Genomic DNA, 15,041 nt, shown 5'->3' with positions numbered 1-15,041 from the left:
TTACTGCTCATTATGTTTTTATAAATACAATATCAGTTATATATAGGTAGCCTGGGTCATGATTTTTTGCTCTTTCTCCATAACTGAAAAGAAAAACACCACATCACACCTACTGGATTTCTCAGTAGGCTTGGAAGGACTGGTTTTTTATTGGCAAATGTGAGTAAATGTCAATTTCGTAATATACACACAAACCTATTAAAATATTTCCAGCAATGATCATTGAAATTTACAGATAGGCAAAGTAAGAAAAATGCTGCTTTTAGAGTCTATTGGAGTTTGGTTTAGGGGTATTTAATTTGCATTTTTGTCATGTGATATTGATTGTTTGTTTTAATGCTGTATAAAATTTATTTACTTTTTGAATCCTGTAATCAGTACATCATTATTGTCTGATCACTCCACTGTGAAAATTTAAATTGGTAGAAATAGAAAAAAAGCTTAAAACACACATACGCATCAAAATTAGTTTAAAAAAATCAAATTCTGCAAAGCTTTTATCGGTAACAATATATGACTTGCCAAGGGAGGTGGGGGAGTCTGCTACTAAATACCGTGGTAATTTAGGAGAAAGTTTTCTGGTCCATGAAAAGGAGTTCATGAGTTTAAATCTCAGGTGTACTACTGGGAGTTTTATTAGGATTTACTGGAAAACATTTTTGTTTCACAGAAAATGTTGATATTTTGAATTTTGTTTTCTTTCATTGTTGTAGGAATGAAACCTTTGGAGGGTGTGTGTGTGTGTGTGTGTGTGTGTGTGTGTGTGTGTGTGTGTTTGAAAACTCAATGAAAGCAACCCTCTGCCAGAATAGCCAATAGCCCAATATTTAGGGCACTAACCTAGAAAGTGGGCAATACAGATTCAAGTCTTTGCTCTGAATTAGCCAGGTGAGATGAATTCTTGGCTGTTCTGGAGAGATCTCTTTATCTCAGACCAGACATTCCAGTTTGGACGCAAGAAACCTTTCCAACAAAATTTTGTGCAAAACCAATAAGTTTCCTCAAAATATTTCTGTTTTGATTGGCAAAATGTTTAATCAATTTTTGACCAATTCTAGCTTTTATTCCCATACACTTAACCACTCAAGAAAACAGTCATATATGAGCTGCCTGTATATTTTACAAATAAATCATAGTTGTCACACCAGATTACTACAGGTAAAGAACCCAGGACTTTAATGTGATAGACTTAGATCCTAGTTATCCTGCAGTTGAACACATTTAATTGTTCTAACATTAATTGCTAAACCATTTTTCTTGTACGGAACCAACATTTTCTGATCTTCAGTATATTACTGTTGTCAAGAAAATAGATGCACACATTGGGAAAGTGTGTGTAACATCATGAGCCAGTGACTGAACTAAGTAGAGACTAACAATTACTCTTGTAGATCAAATGGTCAATTCCTGATCTGAAGTTTCAACTCTTGCTCTTAATCTGTGTTATAGATGTATATAACAAATGTTGTTTGTATCATTTTCTGTTTAGAAACAACTGTTTAATTCATGCAATGAGAAAACACCATGTAACATATATTTGTAGTTTTAAGACCTATTATGTGTAGCTTGTGGTAGGATACATTAAAATGCATGTGCTTTCACATTTCAATCATTTGTCATCTTTTACCCTCCTGGCCTTTGGTTGAGTGTATTGCGATAAATCAACCCTGTGCACTTGAATGTATGAGTGTGTGTCTTTTGTATAAATCACCATCTTCGTTTAGTGACTCTGTTGGGACACAATCCAGGAACATGAAATCTAAAAGAAACCTGGAAGCAAGTTGAGAGGCAAAAAGCCTTGTTGATTTCTTGTATTTCTACTTCCAAAAGACATGAAAAACTATATGTGGTCCAACTTAGTCATACTTTTATAGTACTGTACACTCTAATGATGATCTCAGCAAAGTTAAGGTAGAATAACTTCCCATGTGAATGGAATATTTGATAGTTAATGTGTTGATACAATTATGAATCATATTTATTACAATAATGTCTGTGGTGCAATTAATAACAGGGTCCCATAGTAATAGGCAGGGTACTGACAAAACGAAACACAGTCCTGCCCTACTACACTTATATCTCAGAGACCAAAGAAGTGCTCTGATAGCTGTCAAATCTCAGTTGGTCACTACTAAATCTCAGTTGGCTTTCACGTGCAAAGTACCCTTTAATGGACCAGTGAATCTGTCCCGAGATGTGTCTTTAAGCAGTATCTTTCTCTGAGAAGGCTGATTGAGAGATGGGGGACGGAGGTGAAAGATTCTGTATAAGATGATGGAAAATGTTTATTTATACTTGCAATTGGGGAGTTGGCTTTTAAAGACCTGAACATAAGTTTATAATGTATTTTCATTTGTATTTTTACTTCCTTGTGTAGGTTCAGAGTGCAGGTTTTCGTGGATGGAAAGAAGTGACCTCTATGTTCAATAAAGATGATGAACAACAATTGCTAGCAGGGTGCAAGCCTCCAAAATCAAAAGGGTAAGGAAAACTTAGCAATGGCAAGTGAGTTAGAAAATCAGAAAACTAAAGATAATGTCTGAAGGATCACTGGAGTTAGTAAAGGTAGGACCAAAAGAACCAAGTTAGAAAAAATATTAATCTATTGAAAATTTCAGCAAGCTAAATGGTTTATATTTTTTTTAAACTGTTAATTTGCATTCTTCAAATTTGATCTCTTATTTAAGCTTTGAACTTAAACATATAGGCCTGCTCTAATAGGCTTGGTGATCAATATGTGCTGGGAGACATTGATGATAAATGTAGTTGGAGTAACAGCCTTTTTCTGCAGAATGAAGCCTCTGAAGGATGTGTATGTGAAATATCTGTTGCACTGTTTTTCCTCCTTTGAGTCAAACAAATTCTATTTTGTAGTGAAAAAATCAGTCCAAAGCCACTTTTAATGCTTTTGTCTGATTTTTCTGTATAGATCAAAATGAAATAACTGATTGGAGTGCCAGTGAAGTGCTGGATAACCAATAGCAGCACTCTGAAACTAAGCCAATATTACTTTCTCTTAAAAAGCAAAAACAAAACCTCCCAAGTCACTTAAAATGTGATTACATGCTGAAAAGCAACTATGTAAAGTGATACTTTCTAATCTAGCAATCTGTTCCTTGCATGTATAGATTCAGTTTAACAATAAAAAGGTTTTGACTATATTCTTTAATAGTACTACAACACAAGTACAGCTTAGAGAGAATCCAACTTTTTCACTCTTGTGCTTCATTTAGTATAGTTGTTTACTAAGATCCAGTTACAGGGTCAGTCAAGTTGCACTTGAAGACAATAGTTACACAGTCACTGTGAGCCCAGTTTGCTTATAGAATGGTCATGTGAGAATGCTCACGTAAACAACCCAGATTAATCCAAATTCTCAGGCTGAATTTGTTGACTTGCCAGTTGCATAATATCTTCTGATTGTAAAGCGAGCGCACATGATATGGAAACTGAGATTCTGTAAAAATAGCAAAACATTGTCATTTTTAATTAGATTTCAGAGTAAAACTACACTTTTAAGGTTTCTTTTTCTGTAAAGAGCTCTTGATTTTATTTTTTATAAAATATAAAACTATGTGATCTAGCCATGAAAAATAAGAACATCATTGGGAAATCTAAGGCAGCGTCTAATTAGATTTGGGGTTAGGAAGGATTGTTCAGATTAGGTTGGCAGAGACCCGGAGTGGGGGTGTTTCATCTTTCTCTGCAACATGGGACATGTATCATTTGGAGGTTTAAACTAATGTAAATACTGGATTGTCCGTAACTTGAAATCCTTTAAATAATGATTTGAGGACTAAAATAACTCAGAGAGAACTTTAGAAACAACAAATAGTCCTGTGGCACCTTAGAGACTAACAAAAATGTAGATGCTATCATGAGCTTTCACGGGTACAACCCTCTTCTTCAGATGAATAGAAGTTAAGGGGTCTAGGTTCTATAAAAATAGTAGAGAAAGAGAGGGGATGAGGAGCGAAAGGAGAAGAGAAAAAACGGGAAAAGAATAGTCAGTTAGCGTGTCCATGCTAAATTAATCTGGTAGAGTGGGCTCTAAGTACTCTTAAGTACCTGGTGTTTGGCTTTTTATGTCATTAGGACGTGGAATGTAACAGGTTAAGATGTTTGTTTAAACCTCAATTGTAGGTATCAAGCTTGTACATGAAATTAAGTTCCGTAAGATTCCCTTTCAAGCTGATTTTTTAAATCCACTTGTAATAATATGGACATTTTGAGATCCTTTAATGAGTGCCCAGACAAGTTAAAATGTCCCCCAACAGATTTCTCTGTGTGTTACCTTTTGAATATCTGATTTGAGTCCATTAATCCTTCATCGTAGAGACCGTCCAGTTTGGCCAATATAAATGGCAGAGGGGCATTGCTGGCACTTGATGGCATAGATCACATTAGTGGAGTTATATGAGCCTCTGATGTAGTGGTTTATGTGATTAGGTCCTGTGATAATGTCACTTGTATTGATGTGTGGACAGAGTTGGCACCAGAGTTGATTGCATGGGTGGGTTCCTGGATGAGTATGATTTAGGTATAATGCATGGTTGCTGGAAAAAAATTGTTTGAAGCTAGGGATTTGTCTATAGGCGAGGATTGGCCTGCCCCTCAAGGCATGTGAGAGTGAGGGGTCATTTTCCAAGATTGGTTGTAGATGCTTGATAATGTGCTGGATAGGTTAAGTTGAGGACTAGGGGTGGCCAACCTAAACATGAAAAGGAGCCAGAATTTACCAATGCACATTGCTAAAGATCCACCAGCCAATCTCAGCACATCCTGCCCACTGGCAGTGCCTTCTCCTCCTTTCTCTCCTGACCACTGTGATCAGCTCTTTCTCAGTGGGAGACACTGGAGGGGGGAAGAATGGGTATGACTGGCTCAGTGGAGAGGGTAAGAAGTGGCAGGATCCTAGGGGGAAAGGTTGGAGGGGGACAGCACCTAGGGTAGAGCTAGGGGTTGAACAATGAGCACCCTCTGGCCCAGTGGTAAGCTGGTACCTGTAGCTCCAGCCCTGGATTTGGTACCTATATAAGGAGCCTCATATTAACTTCCGAAGAGCCACATGTGGCTCTGGAGCCACAGGTTGGCTACCCCTGCTGTAGGTGATGACAAGAGGAGTTCTCAGTCAGAGAGATTTGAGATCTGTTACAGGAGTGGATTGGGGAGGTTCTGTAGTCAGACTAGATGATCTCGATAGTCCCTTATGACCTTAAAAATCTGAGTCTATGAGATTAAAATAGCCGCAACAGATTTTTTTATTTTAACAACTGAGTAAAGATTACTTAAGGTATTGATATTCAGTCCCTTCTATGTAATTGGGGATATTAATAATTTCCCTATTTCATAGGTTGTGCGCTGAAATTAAAGCAATTTTCATCTGTAATCTCCTCCTCCCATCTAGTTTAATGATTCAGTTATTCAATTCAATGATTACTTTGGATGCAAGAAGGACAGTTGACTGTGCATTATTAGTGGATAATACTTTGAATCTGCTTCACTTCATAATTCACGGACTATCCAAGGTTATGTATGCATCAGCATTAGTACCCGATCTTTGTGTCTTACTATTTAATTATATAAACTTTCTTGTATAAACATATGACATTTTGCATTTTTAAATGTTATACACCACACATATTACATTTATTAACCTATAAACAGCTAAAAGACTAAATTATTTATTTCAAGTACACTATAAAAAATCTCTCTTTCTTTTGATAATGTACAGTACTTAGCAGCAATTTCATAAAGTGGTTTTTATGGCAATGCATTGCTGCCAAAATATAATATAAATATTTCCAGGAACGCTAGTAACTAAAAACATTGCAATGCATATTAAATATTTTTAGACATAATCTTGTAGAGTTAAAGTTCATGTATGAAACTTAGTATTACAGTGCCTGAATATTAAAGCTTGTTGGCAATTGACAGCCATTTGTATAATGTATTTCCTTTTACCTCTGTGATTTAATGTTTGCTGAATTTGCCTAATTGTTTTGTCTGCTATAATGTTAAGTTTAGACAAAAAATAATGTAATAAAAATACAAATAATATTCAGTTGAATTATAACACCTGGTTGGGACCAGTAGTCTGGTGAGCAGCTCTTTCTGAAGCTGACAATAATGAAGCCTAGATATATTGGCATAGTATAGTCACCATCATGGGCTGATACTTTAACCTTAGTAAATGTGTCTGCATGCTCAGCTTTGGGTAAAGAGCACACATAATTTTAACATATAAAATTTACTGCACAACCTTATTTCTATTTCTGTATAGAAAGACATTTGCAACACAATAGATTGAAAATGTATCAGTTATATTAATATTATGAATGAACATTGTACACTTTGCTTAATTAGAAAAAATGAAATTTAACAACTTCCTATGCATGTGTTAAGTCAAAATAATTTAGATTAGTTAATGTTTCTCTATGAGCTGCTCAAAGGAAACTGGAATAAATTAATTTTAGGATGCAGTATGTTCCTTAAACATTAATGGCTATAAACACACTTTAAAAAGTCAAAATTTAACTTCTCAAAACTTGGCTTTGTTAAAAAAAATGATGCAAACTTTGGTTTAATGTAAGGATAACTTATGGTAGACATTAACTCCAAAGGCATGTGGCACAAAATATTTCAAATTGCTCATATTTCTCATATTGATGGCTTTGGTTTTATTGCTTTGTTCAGGGTATTTCTTGGAAATTAGTGGAAAAAAATCTCTTGTCTCTCCTGCCTCCTTTTCTAGTTCTGATTTATTGTATTCCGCAGTCAACCTGAAAAGCTTTTGTGGTATTTGTGTCCTTTTTATTTTTCAAATTTTGTTCATGATCTTTTAGGGCATAGATCCTGCAAGTTGTTAGTACTGGGTGGGACTCCTACACATTGAGTGCTCCCGTTGACTTCTTGGAAGCTCAGCAAAAGCAGAGAAGTCAACTCATGCAGAACAACTTGCAGGAACATCTTGTAGGCCTTAGTGTCTTCTTCAGTGCATAAAAATGATCCCCAGATTTCTTTATACTGAAAAAAATGTAGACATTTGATTTGTTTGTGTTGATAAAAATATTCTCTTGTTGAAAAGAAAAAAAATTGCAAAGATATCTTTGAATTTTCCACACTCTCAATCAAAGTTGTTGCAAACTTATCCTTTCTGGTATCTGGAGATGTGAAAATATAGTATAAGAACGAAGTTCCATATAACAGTAATAAATAATTTAATGATACACTTGAGCATTTGTTACATATGTAGATATTTATTGTGTAGTAGTTTTGAATGAAACAAAGGATTTTTTTAAAAAAGTCATTCAGCTTAAAAACATAATCCTACACTTATGTTTGGTCTATACTAGGAGTTTAGATCAAATTTAGCTCCATAAGGTCAATTTTCTAAACGATGCATCCTCACTACCAAGCCTGTCGTATCAATCTTAAGAGTCGCTGAAGTCGATGTTGGTTATTCCTGATTTTACAAGGAGTAATGCTGTTCCCAATCTTTCACGGTTGAGTTCATGATAACGTAGATGCAGCGTTGGCGAAAGTTGAGGCTATTGGCTTCCAGGAGGAGCCCCACGGTTTCCCCCTCTGGCCAGAACCTGCACCTCTGCTGCTTTCCAGGTGAACAAAAGAAAACACTGGGAAAGTTTGAATTTCATTTCCCATGTAGCCAGCATTTCAAGCGCATCTCTGAGCAAGCAGCATACTGTGGCACACATAGACATGACTCTGACCAATTCAGATACAGCAAACACTTTGACTATTTCTCCGCTGGGCTCCAGTTCCCAAGGGGGCAGAAGAGTGCCAGTGTGGAGTGTCCAGGAGATTGTGGACCTTATTGAGGTGTTGGAAGATGAATCCATTCTCTCCAAGTTCCAAACCAGCAAAAGGAATGCTGATATTTATGGCAAGATCGTGAGCTGCCTGGTGGAGAAAAGCCATTCCAGAGATGCTCAGCAGTGCCGAGTCAAGTCCTGTTACAAGGCAAAGGAGGCTAGTGGACAATCTGGTTCAGCACCTCAGAGATTCTACTTCCAAGAGCAGCTGGATGCCATTCTGGAATGGGAGAGGCCCGACCAGCTTCCCAAGCCTAACTGTAGAGTCTGGCCAAGACAGTCCTAGCATCAGCATAGAGGACAGCATGGTGAGGAACAGGAGGAGACTGGCCAGCTGGTGATTGACAAGAGCCAAGATGTGACACTGTAGTCAGTCTCCTCCTCCCAGGATGCTCTGCCAGTCGTGCACTGACCACAGGGAGGGCACTTTTGGTTTCACTATTTTCTCTTACAAACAGCCTTAGCCCACTTGTAGTGTGATGTGTGATATGCACTATGCCTATTCAGCACAGGGGGGCTGAAATAGCTTGTTAATGTATCTGGAGATGGAGCCGGAGTCTTACGTGCACAGCTCCATGAAGCTCTCAGCTAGGAACTCTTTGATCCTTCTCATAAGGCTTTTAGGGAGGCTTGCTTTATTTCATCCTCCACGGTAGGACACCTTCCCGCACCTAGCACCAGTAAGTGGTCTGGAGTCACTGAATCACAGAAGAATTGCAGCATAAGGCCCAGATTTCTGGCCACATTCAGTCAGCATCCACTCCAGATCACTCTGTGTGATTTGGAGAAAACTGATATCTCTCATGGCAACCTGGATAAAGGAGGAGGGGAAGTTATTTGCACTTTCCCTGGGAGGCCATTGTTACCAATATGCACCCCCGGAGCGTTCAAGAAGTACCACTTCTCTGGGACGCTGTGTGTGCTGGACCTAGTGTGTGCTGGACACAGAGGGAAGCTACCTTTATCCCTCCCCTTTCCCGGCTCCTGCCCTAGCTAGGAAAGTAGCACTTTCCTGTGAAGCCATTCTCTCCTGCAGGTGTGAGGTCGGGAATTAAAGGCGCAAACAGGGAATGCAGGGATAGCTTGTTGAGAGCATAATGGAAGACTCTCAGAACTGGCCATTTGTAAAACTGTTCTTCAAGGCCTCTCTGATTTGCGCTGCCTCATTCTGTGCTCTCCTTATTACCCTGGTGTCGAGCTGGAATGTCTTAGCACCCCACCCTGACAGATAATCTTTGTGAGATCAAGGGGAAAACTTATGTAGTACACAATAACCTGCCATAACAAAGGGAAGGTTGCATTCACTGAGGTCCAACTGAGTCACGAGACTCCTAAATCTACCCTTTAAACATCCACAAGCACATTCAACCACCATTCTGCACTTGCTTAGCCTATAATTGAATTTCTTGCTGTGGTTTAGGCTGCCCATGTACAAGAGCTATGGACAAGGGGTAGGTTGGGTCACCAGAAATCGCAATAGGGATTTCCACCTCTCCAATTCTGATTTTTCTGTATGTGAAAAAAGTTCCACTATGCATCTTTTGGAAGAGGCAGGAGTCCCTAAAGATGAGCACATCATGTACCTTTCCCGACCATCCCACGTTGATGACAGTGAAATGGCCCTTCTGATCTACCAGCACCTGCAGCACCATAGAGAATTACCCCTTGCAGTTTATGTACTCCTTGGCAAGGTGGTTGGGGGCCAAGATGTGGATGTGGGTTCCGTCTAGCACTCCACTGCAGTCGGGGAACCGCATTGTGATAAAGCCAATCACTGTGGTATCCATGTTTCCTAGAATCATAACCCCTCCATAGCAGAATGATATTGATCGTCTTGGCTACTTGTATGACAACTCTCACCATAGATTCCTCCGCTCTGAACTGATTCCCCACTGACTCACATTGCAAGTTTTCATAGGGCAATTGCCACTTGATTCTCCACAGTCAGAGCAGGTCTTATTTGTGTATTCTGGCTCCTCAGGGCAGGGGAAAGCCATTTGCAAAGATACAAGAAAGTGGCTTTGCCCATTAAGAAGTTTTGTAGCCACTGTTGATCATCTGATCTCTGCATCACAATGTGGCCCCACCAATCTGTGCTTCTCACAGCGCCAGAAGTGGCATACCACTCTATCCACAGGATTGACTGATGGCTGCACTTGCATCAGTGCCAGGGCTTGCACGAGCAGTGACTCCATGCCAAGTGGAGATTCCTCCTCCTCCTTTTTCTGGCAAAGCTCTCAAAGTGCACCATGACTCACATCAACATCAGTATGATTTACTGCAAACTGGGATCCATGCGTGCTGCTATTGCATCTGTGTGGGAAACCAGGGCACAGAAAGGCGCAAGCGCACTACTTCCTGTTGATCTCATGCAAGGAGGGACGGACTAGTCAAGTGCATTATGGGACAGTGATGACATGGGCCCATAACCACCTGCTGCAGAGTTTTGGTCCCAGCAGACACTGGGAACACAGCCTATAAAGGTGCATCACTCTCTGAGATGATGATAGGCTCCCTAATGGGGATGTGCTACTATGGACTAGATTCAATTCAGGGCTGACTTATCCAGTAGGCACAGTCCCTAGGGCCCACAACACTTTTAGGGGCCCACGAAAATGTTTTAATTTCTTTTAAAATCAGAAGGAAAAAAATGAAACTTTTAGGGTCCACGAAAATCTATTAAATTTTGCCTAAAACAGGGAAAAAAATAAAATGTTGAAGTATTTAAAGTTATATCAAAAATAATTTTTAATATTTTTTTATGGAGGAAGGGGGCCACGAAGGCAAAAGTGCCTAGGGCCCACAAAAGTCATAATGCGGCCCTGATTTGATTCTTTCCTTCCGTGAGGATACAGACCTTCGACTTTGCAAAATCAGGTGCTCAGAAATCAATCATATTAAATTCGAGCTTACCTCATAGTGTAGACATGGCATTAGGAAAATCTTCTGTTTTTGTGAATTGCTTTGGCAGAGCCAATTTAGGAAAGTTTATCTTTTGCTATGTTGAATAAGTATGTCCTCTAAAGAGAATTTGCTGTTTTAAATGGGGAGAAACATCAATTTTTAAATAACACATTTTTGTTATTCTCTAGAACTAACCTAAAATCAAAAGAAGATGTGAAGTCAGAGAAGAAATCTGGATTTTGGGACAGTTTGGCAATAAAGCAGAACATCCAAAGCAGGAAACCAGATCAGATTGAAGGGTGGGAACCACCACAGATTACTGCTGGGGACCCCATCAGTGATGCAGGAAATACGTTAAGTGACTATTCATCCTGGTCAGGCTGGGAAGATGAGACCAAAGGCTCCACAAAATACACAAACCTGGCTAGCTCAGGAAATAGTTCCAGGTGGAGTATCAAATCAGCGGGAAAGCTGGTTAGTATTAGAAGACAGAGCAAAGGTAACCTTACTGATAACTGGGAAGAACTAGAATGATATTGATAATGTGAAATACTTTACAAATAAGAATAGAAAAGGTTCATGATTTACATGTGTATTTAAACCAAAATTAAATCTGCTCAGTATTGCACCTTTATACAGTACTTTGTTTTATTCAGCTTGTTAGAGATTTTTGCTCACAATACAGTAAACTTTCTTACTACATTGTTAGATAGTTAGGTTTTCCAGACTGAAAAGTTGGAGAACCTATTTTGTGCCTATATTTCATATTCAGATTCTGCAGTATGGGTTGGGTGGGTTGTTGGTTTTACCAAAAAGAAAAAAAGTAATTCTTTAGTAAATGTAACATACAGGTTATAAATTTTGACTGCCTTATGTAGTAACTTCCACAAGCCTGGGTCCTGGGTTTTCTGATTTTTGAGGATCACTCAAGGTTTTATTTTGTTGCTATCTCCTTAAGTAACGGTATCGATTTGTAGCTTGCCTCAAAAATGCTTCCATTTGATACACTATTTCTAGATCTTCAGTGTGATGAGCACATGCTTCTCTGGTTTGTCCATACAAGATGCTAAATGTTCACAGTGTGCTGTATATATAGTACATGATATGTGAAAACACAAAATGAGTCTTCCAAAGTTTATACTGAATGGTCTTTGTCATTATGAAAAGTTGGCAATTTTTTAAAACAACAAATTTGTCAAGCTAAAAATAAAATGTAAATAATTATTAAACACCAGAAAAGTGGACATTACAGTTGGATGTAAGGAGAGTTCAATATTTTAAACACTTACCATTCAATCTAGGGATATATTGTTTTTCATAGAAGTGGTGAATGGTTTTGTTTTACAAAAGCTGGTTCTTGTTCTCCTTCAAATTGTTTAAGGAGAACAGTGCCCTTTGGCATTTTCAGTGTAGCTGAGCAATTGCAAGTACACGCACACACACTCAAGCTTTTTTATTTTTATTTTTGTTTAATTATTTTTTTGTTATAAGGCTCCAGTTTACTAGCTTACTGGTTCTTTTATTTTTAGTGAAAAGGGGCATAGCCTGAAACTTTACACTAGAGTTATGAGATGTAAATAAAACACTAAAAGTGCCTCTTTATAACATGCCTTTATTTTTAACGATGTAATTAGCAGTATGTCCAACATCAGATCTAAGACCAGTTTCCATTTTGTTATATGTATATATTGTATAAATACTACTATAACTCTAAAAAAAACCAAAACTGTTTCATCAAAATACAGATGTTAAGATTTTTCTCTCCTGAATGTTAAACTGTTTCAAAGTTACAAATTAGATACAAATGACATAGGTAGTATGCTAACTTTTTCTATATTATATATTCTACAGCAATATGACCACCATGAGTAGGAAGCTCAAATGTCCTTTTCAGACATAATCAAAACCCCTTAAACAGTATGTTTTAATTTATTATATATGCAAAGCATGTCTTGTTGTATAAACATTTTTCAAAAGAAGCCTCCTTTCAAAAAAAAACTTCTGATGTTTCCCCTCTTTCCACTGCAACATTCCCCTTCCCAATACACATAACTATGTTATGTCCTTCTGGTTTGCAGTATCCAAATAGATATTCATCTGATGTCAGTGAAATCTCTGCTATATAGATCTGCCGTTTGAGGAAAAACAGTATGTCAAAGCATTTCTTTTCAAAAGTAGAATTGGTTTAAAATTCTATAAACGAATATCAGTGTTTGGCTGCTGCAAAACTGAGTCCCTTGATTTGTAAATGTATAAATACAAAAATTATTAATATGGGAGAAAGGGCTGGAGTTATGTTATGCTGTATATAAGTTATATATTACTATTATTTGGCCCGATTAGCAAAAATAAAAATTCACCTTAGGCAAGAAACAGGTTTATACAAACTTCAGTCCAGGGCATGAGGATAGAAGATCCTTGCTATTTTTTTTGAAGTGTGCGCTCTGATCCACGATTAATGGAAAGCACGTATAGAGTAGGAACAAAAAGTGTGGCATGTTGATAGCGCTAACATAAAGGGATTGAAGCAAATCTATTAGTAAGCCTCAATATTTTACTGGGGAAGAAGGGTCAAGGATGCCATTTCTTCCTCCTGTGGAAGCTCCATTTATACTGTTAACCAGTAAAAGTTATGCCTTGCACATTATACTGTTAAGTGCCTGTATTTCACCTTGATGATGTATTTGTGATGCACAGCTTAACTGAGAAGTAATTTTCATTTTTTGTTCTTAAATTTCCAATAAAGGATAGTGTCACAAAGCTGAAACTTATTATAAAAGGAAGTTATATCTAAATGAGATATGTAAATGTAAGGTCTGACTTTCTTAGCGATAAAAATGTTTTTAAAAAAAATGGTTTCCTCAGACAATTCTTTATAAAGACAGATATTAAATTTAATATTATTTATTCTTATGCTTTAGTAGCATTTCTGTTTTGAGAACATAGTGATGTGACATTTTCTTTTGTAATATTCATAGACTTTTTGTTAAATATCTACCTAAAGATTATAATTTTTTTCCTTTAAAATGTTTAACTACACTATACATTTATGAACTTATGCTATACATAACTCCATGTCTGAAACAGGAGTAGAATATGCCCCTTAAAGTTTGTTTTTGAAATTGTATTTCAGTCTTGAAGAACTGGTTTTGAAGAAGATGTCAATGAAATTATAAATTAAGATTGCACAAAATTAATAAAATATTGTTTATATTTTTCATTGCCAATCTGCATGATTGTTATCTTGAACTTAATGGAAGTAAAATACTCCATAGTTGTAACTAGTCATTTAACATTAAATAAAAGTTGTTTTCTGGGTATTTTTATTTATTAGCCTCACTTGCAAAAATATAGTATTTTCACATCTTAATAAAGAATCAGTTTGAACTGAAATGCCTCATTCCATCATTTTTGTTCCATATTTATGCCTGTTTAACTGATCTTATTTGCCATAATGCTATGTGATTAGTTAGTTTGGAATTCTTGCGTTCTTGAGTCATCGTAGAATTTATCCAAGGAAATATTAGATATGTCTAAACAAATGCATGTATTGAATGATGAATTTTTTAATTCTAGAAGTAGTAAATATTGTTGCTTTGAAGCATTTGCCCATTATTCTTGTAGTGAGAGAACTTGATTATCTTGATAGATAAGAAATGCTCTCTTTACTGATATTCACTTTTTTATTATTAAATCCGTAAATGTTGTGAAAGCAAGAACAGAATGGTACATTGTTGAATGGTAAAGATTTCAAAGTTAGTAATATGCTATCTTTATGTAGGAAAAACATCTCAAGATGCTGATTCCCTCTTGCTTGTTTACTAATTTTGTCAGGATTGTGATATATAGCAAAGGTCTGAGAGAGGCTTATTAGGGTTTATTGTATGTTTTGTTTGTGTTGGGTGAAAAATCTGACAAAAGGGATTAAAATTCTTGTATGCTTTTTAATCTCATGTAAACTCTGACCTAGTTGCACAAGAAAGGAGAACTGCTTCAAAAGTAAATTGCAAAGTCTTGTCTATGACAAATGGAAGAGACTGTTAACTTTACAATATGGGAAGTCAGTGTCATCAATTTTTGTGTTTACTGAAAGATGCAAGAAAACAATTATATTGTCTTCCCTTTAATAGTTTATTAAAGGATTCAATAACTTTGTCTGTTTCAACTTTTGTACTGCTGAGAGCAGGGTGGATAAAAATTGATTTATTAAAATCATTTTTTAAATTCAAATGTAGCTTTCTTTAAAAAAAAAAATACAAAACCTGTTTAGTACAGGTTGAACCTCTCTAGTCTAGCACTCTC

General features: G+C 36.9%; 1 protein-coding gene across 2 annotated transcripts in view; it reads left to right on the top strand.

Annotated features, from left to right (window-relative positions):
• Nucleotides 1-14,059, top strand: part of TDRP (testis development related protein) — a 41,666-nt gene extending 27,607 nt beyond the window's left edge. For both annotated transcript variants that reach the window (XM_075923573.2, XM_075923574.2), the window contains 2 exons: nt 2,378-2,481; nt 10,928-14,059. In XM_075923573.2, the coding sequence (XP_075779688.1) occupies nt 2,378-2,481; nt 10,928-11,273 (450 nt within the window). In that variant the 3' untranslated portion in view covers nt 11,274-14,059. The remainder of the gene's footprint in view (nt 1-2,377; nt 2,482-10,927) is intronic.
• Nucleotides 14,060-15,041: the final 982 nt, after the last annotated feature.

This window comes from Pelodiscus sinensis, chromosome 3, assembly GCF_052426305.1.
Source record: "Pelodiscus sinensis isolate ZL-2025 chromosome 3, ASM5242630v1, whole genome shotgun sequence".
NCBI lineage: Eukaryota > Metazoa > Chordata > Testudines > Trionychidae > Pelodiscus > Pelodiscus sinensis.
This window is presented reverse-complemented; position numbering and strand designations above follow the sequence as displayed.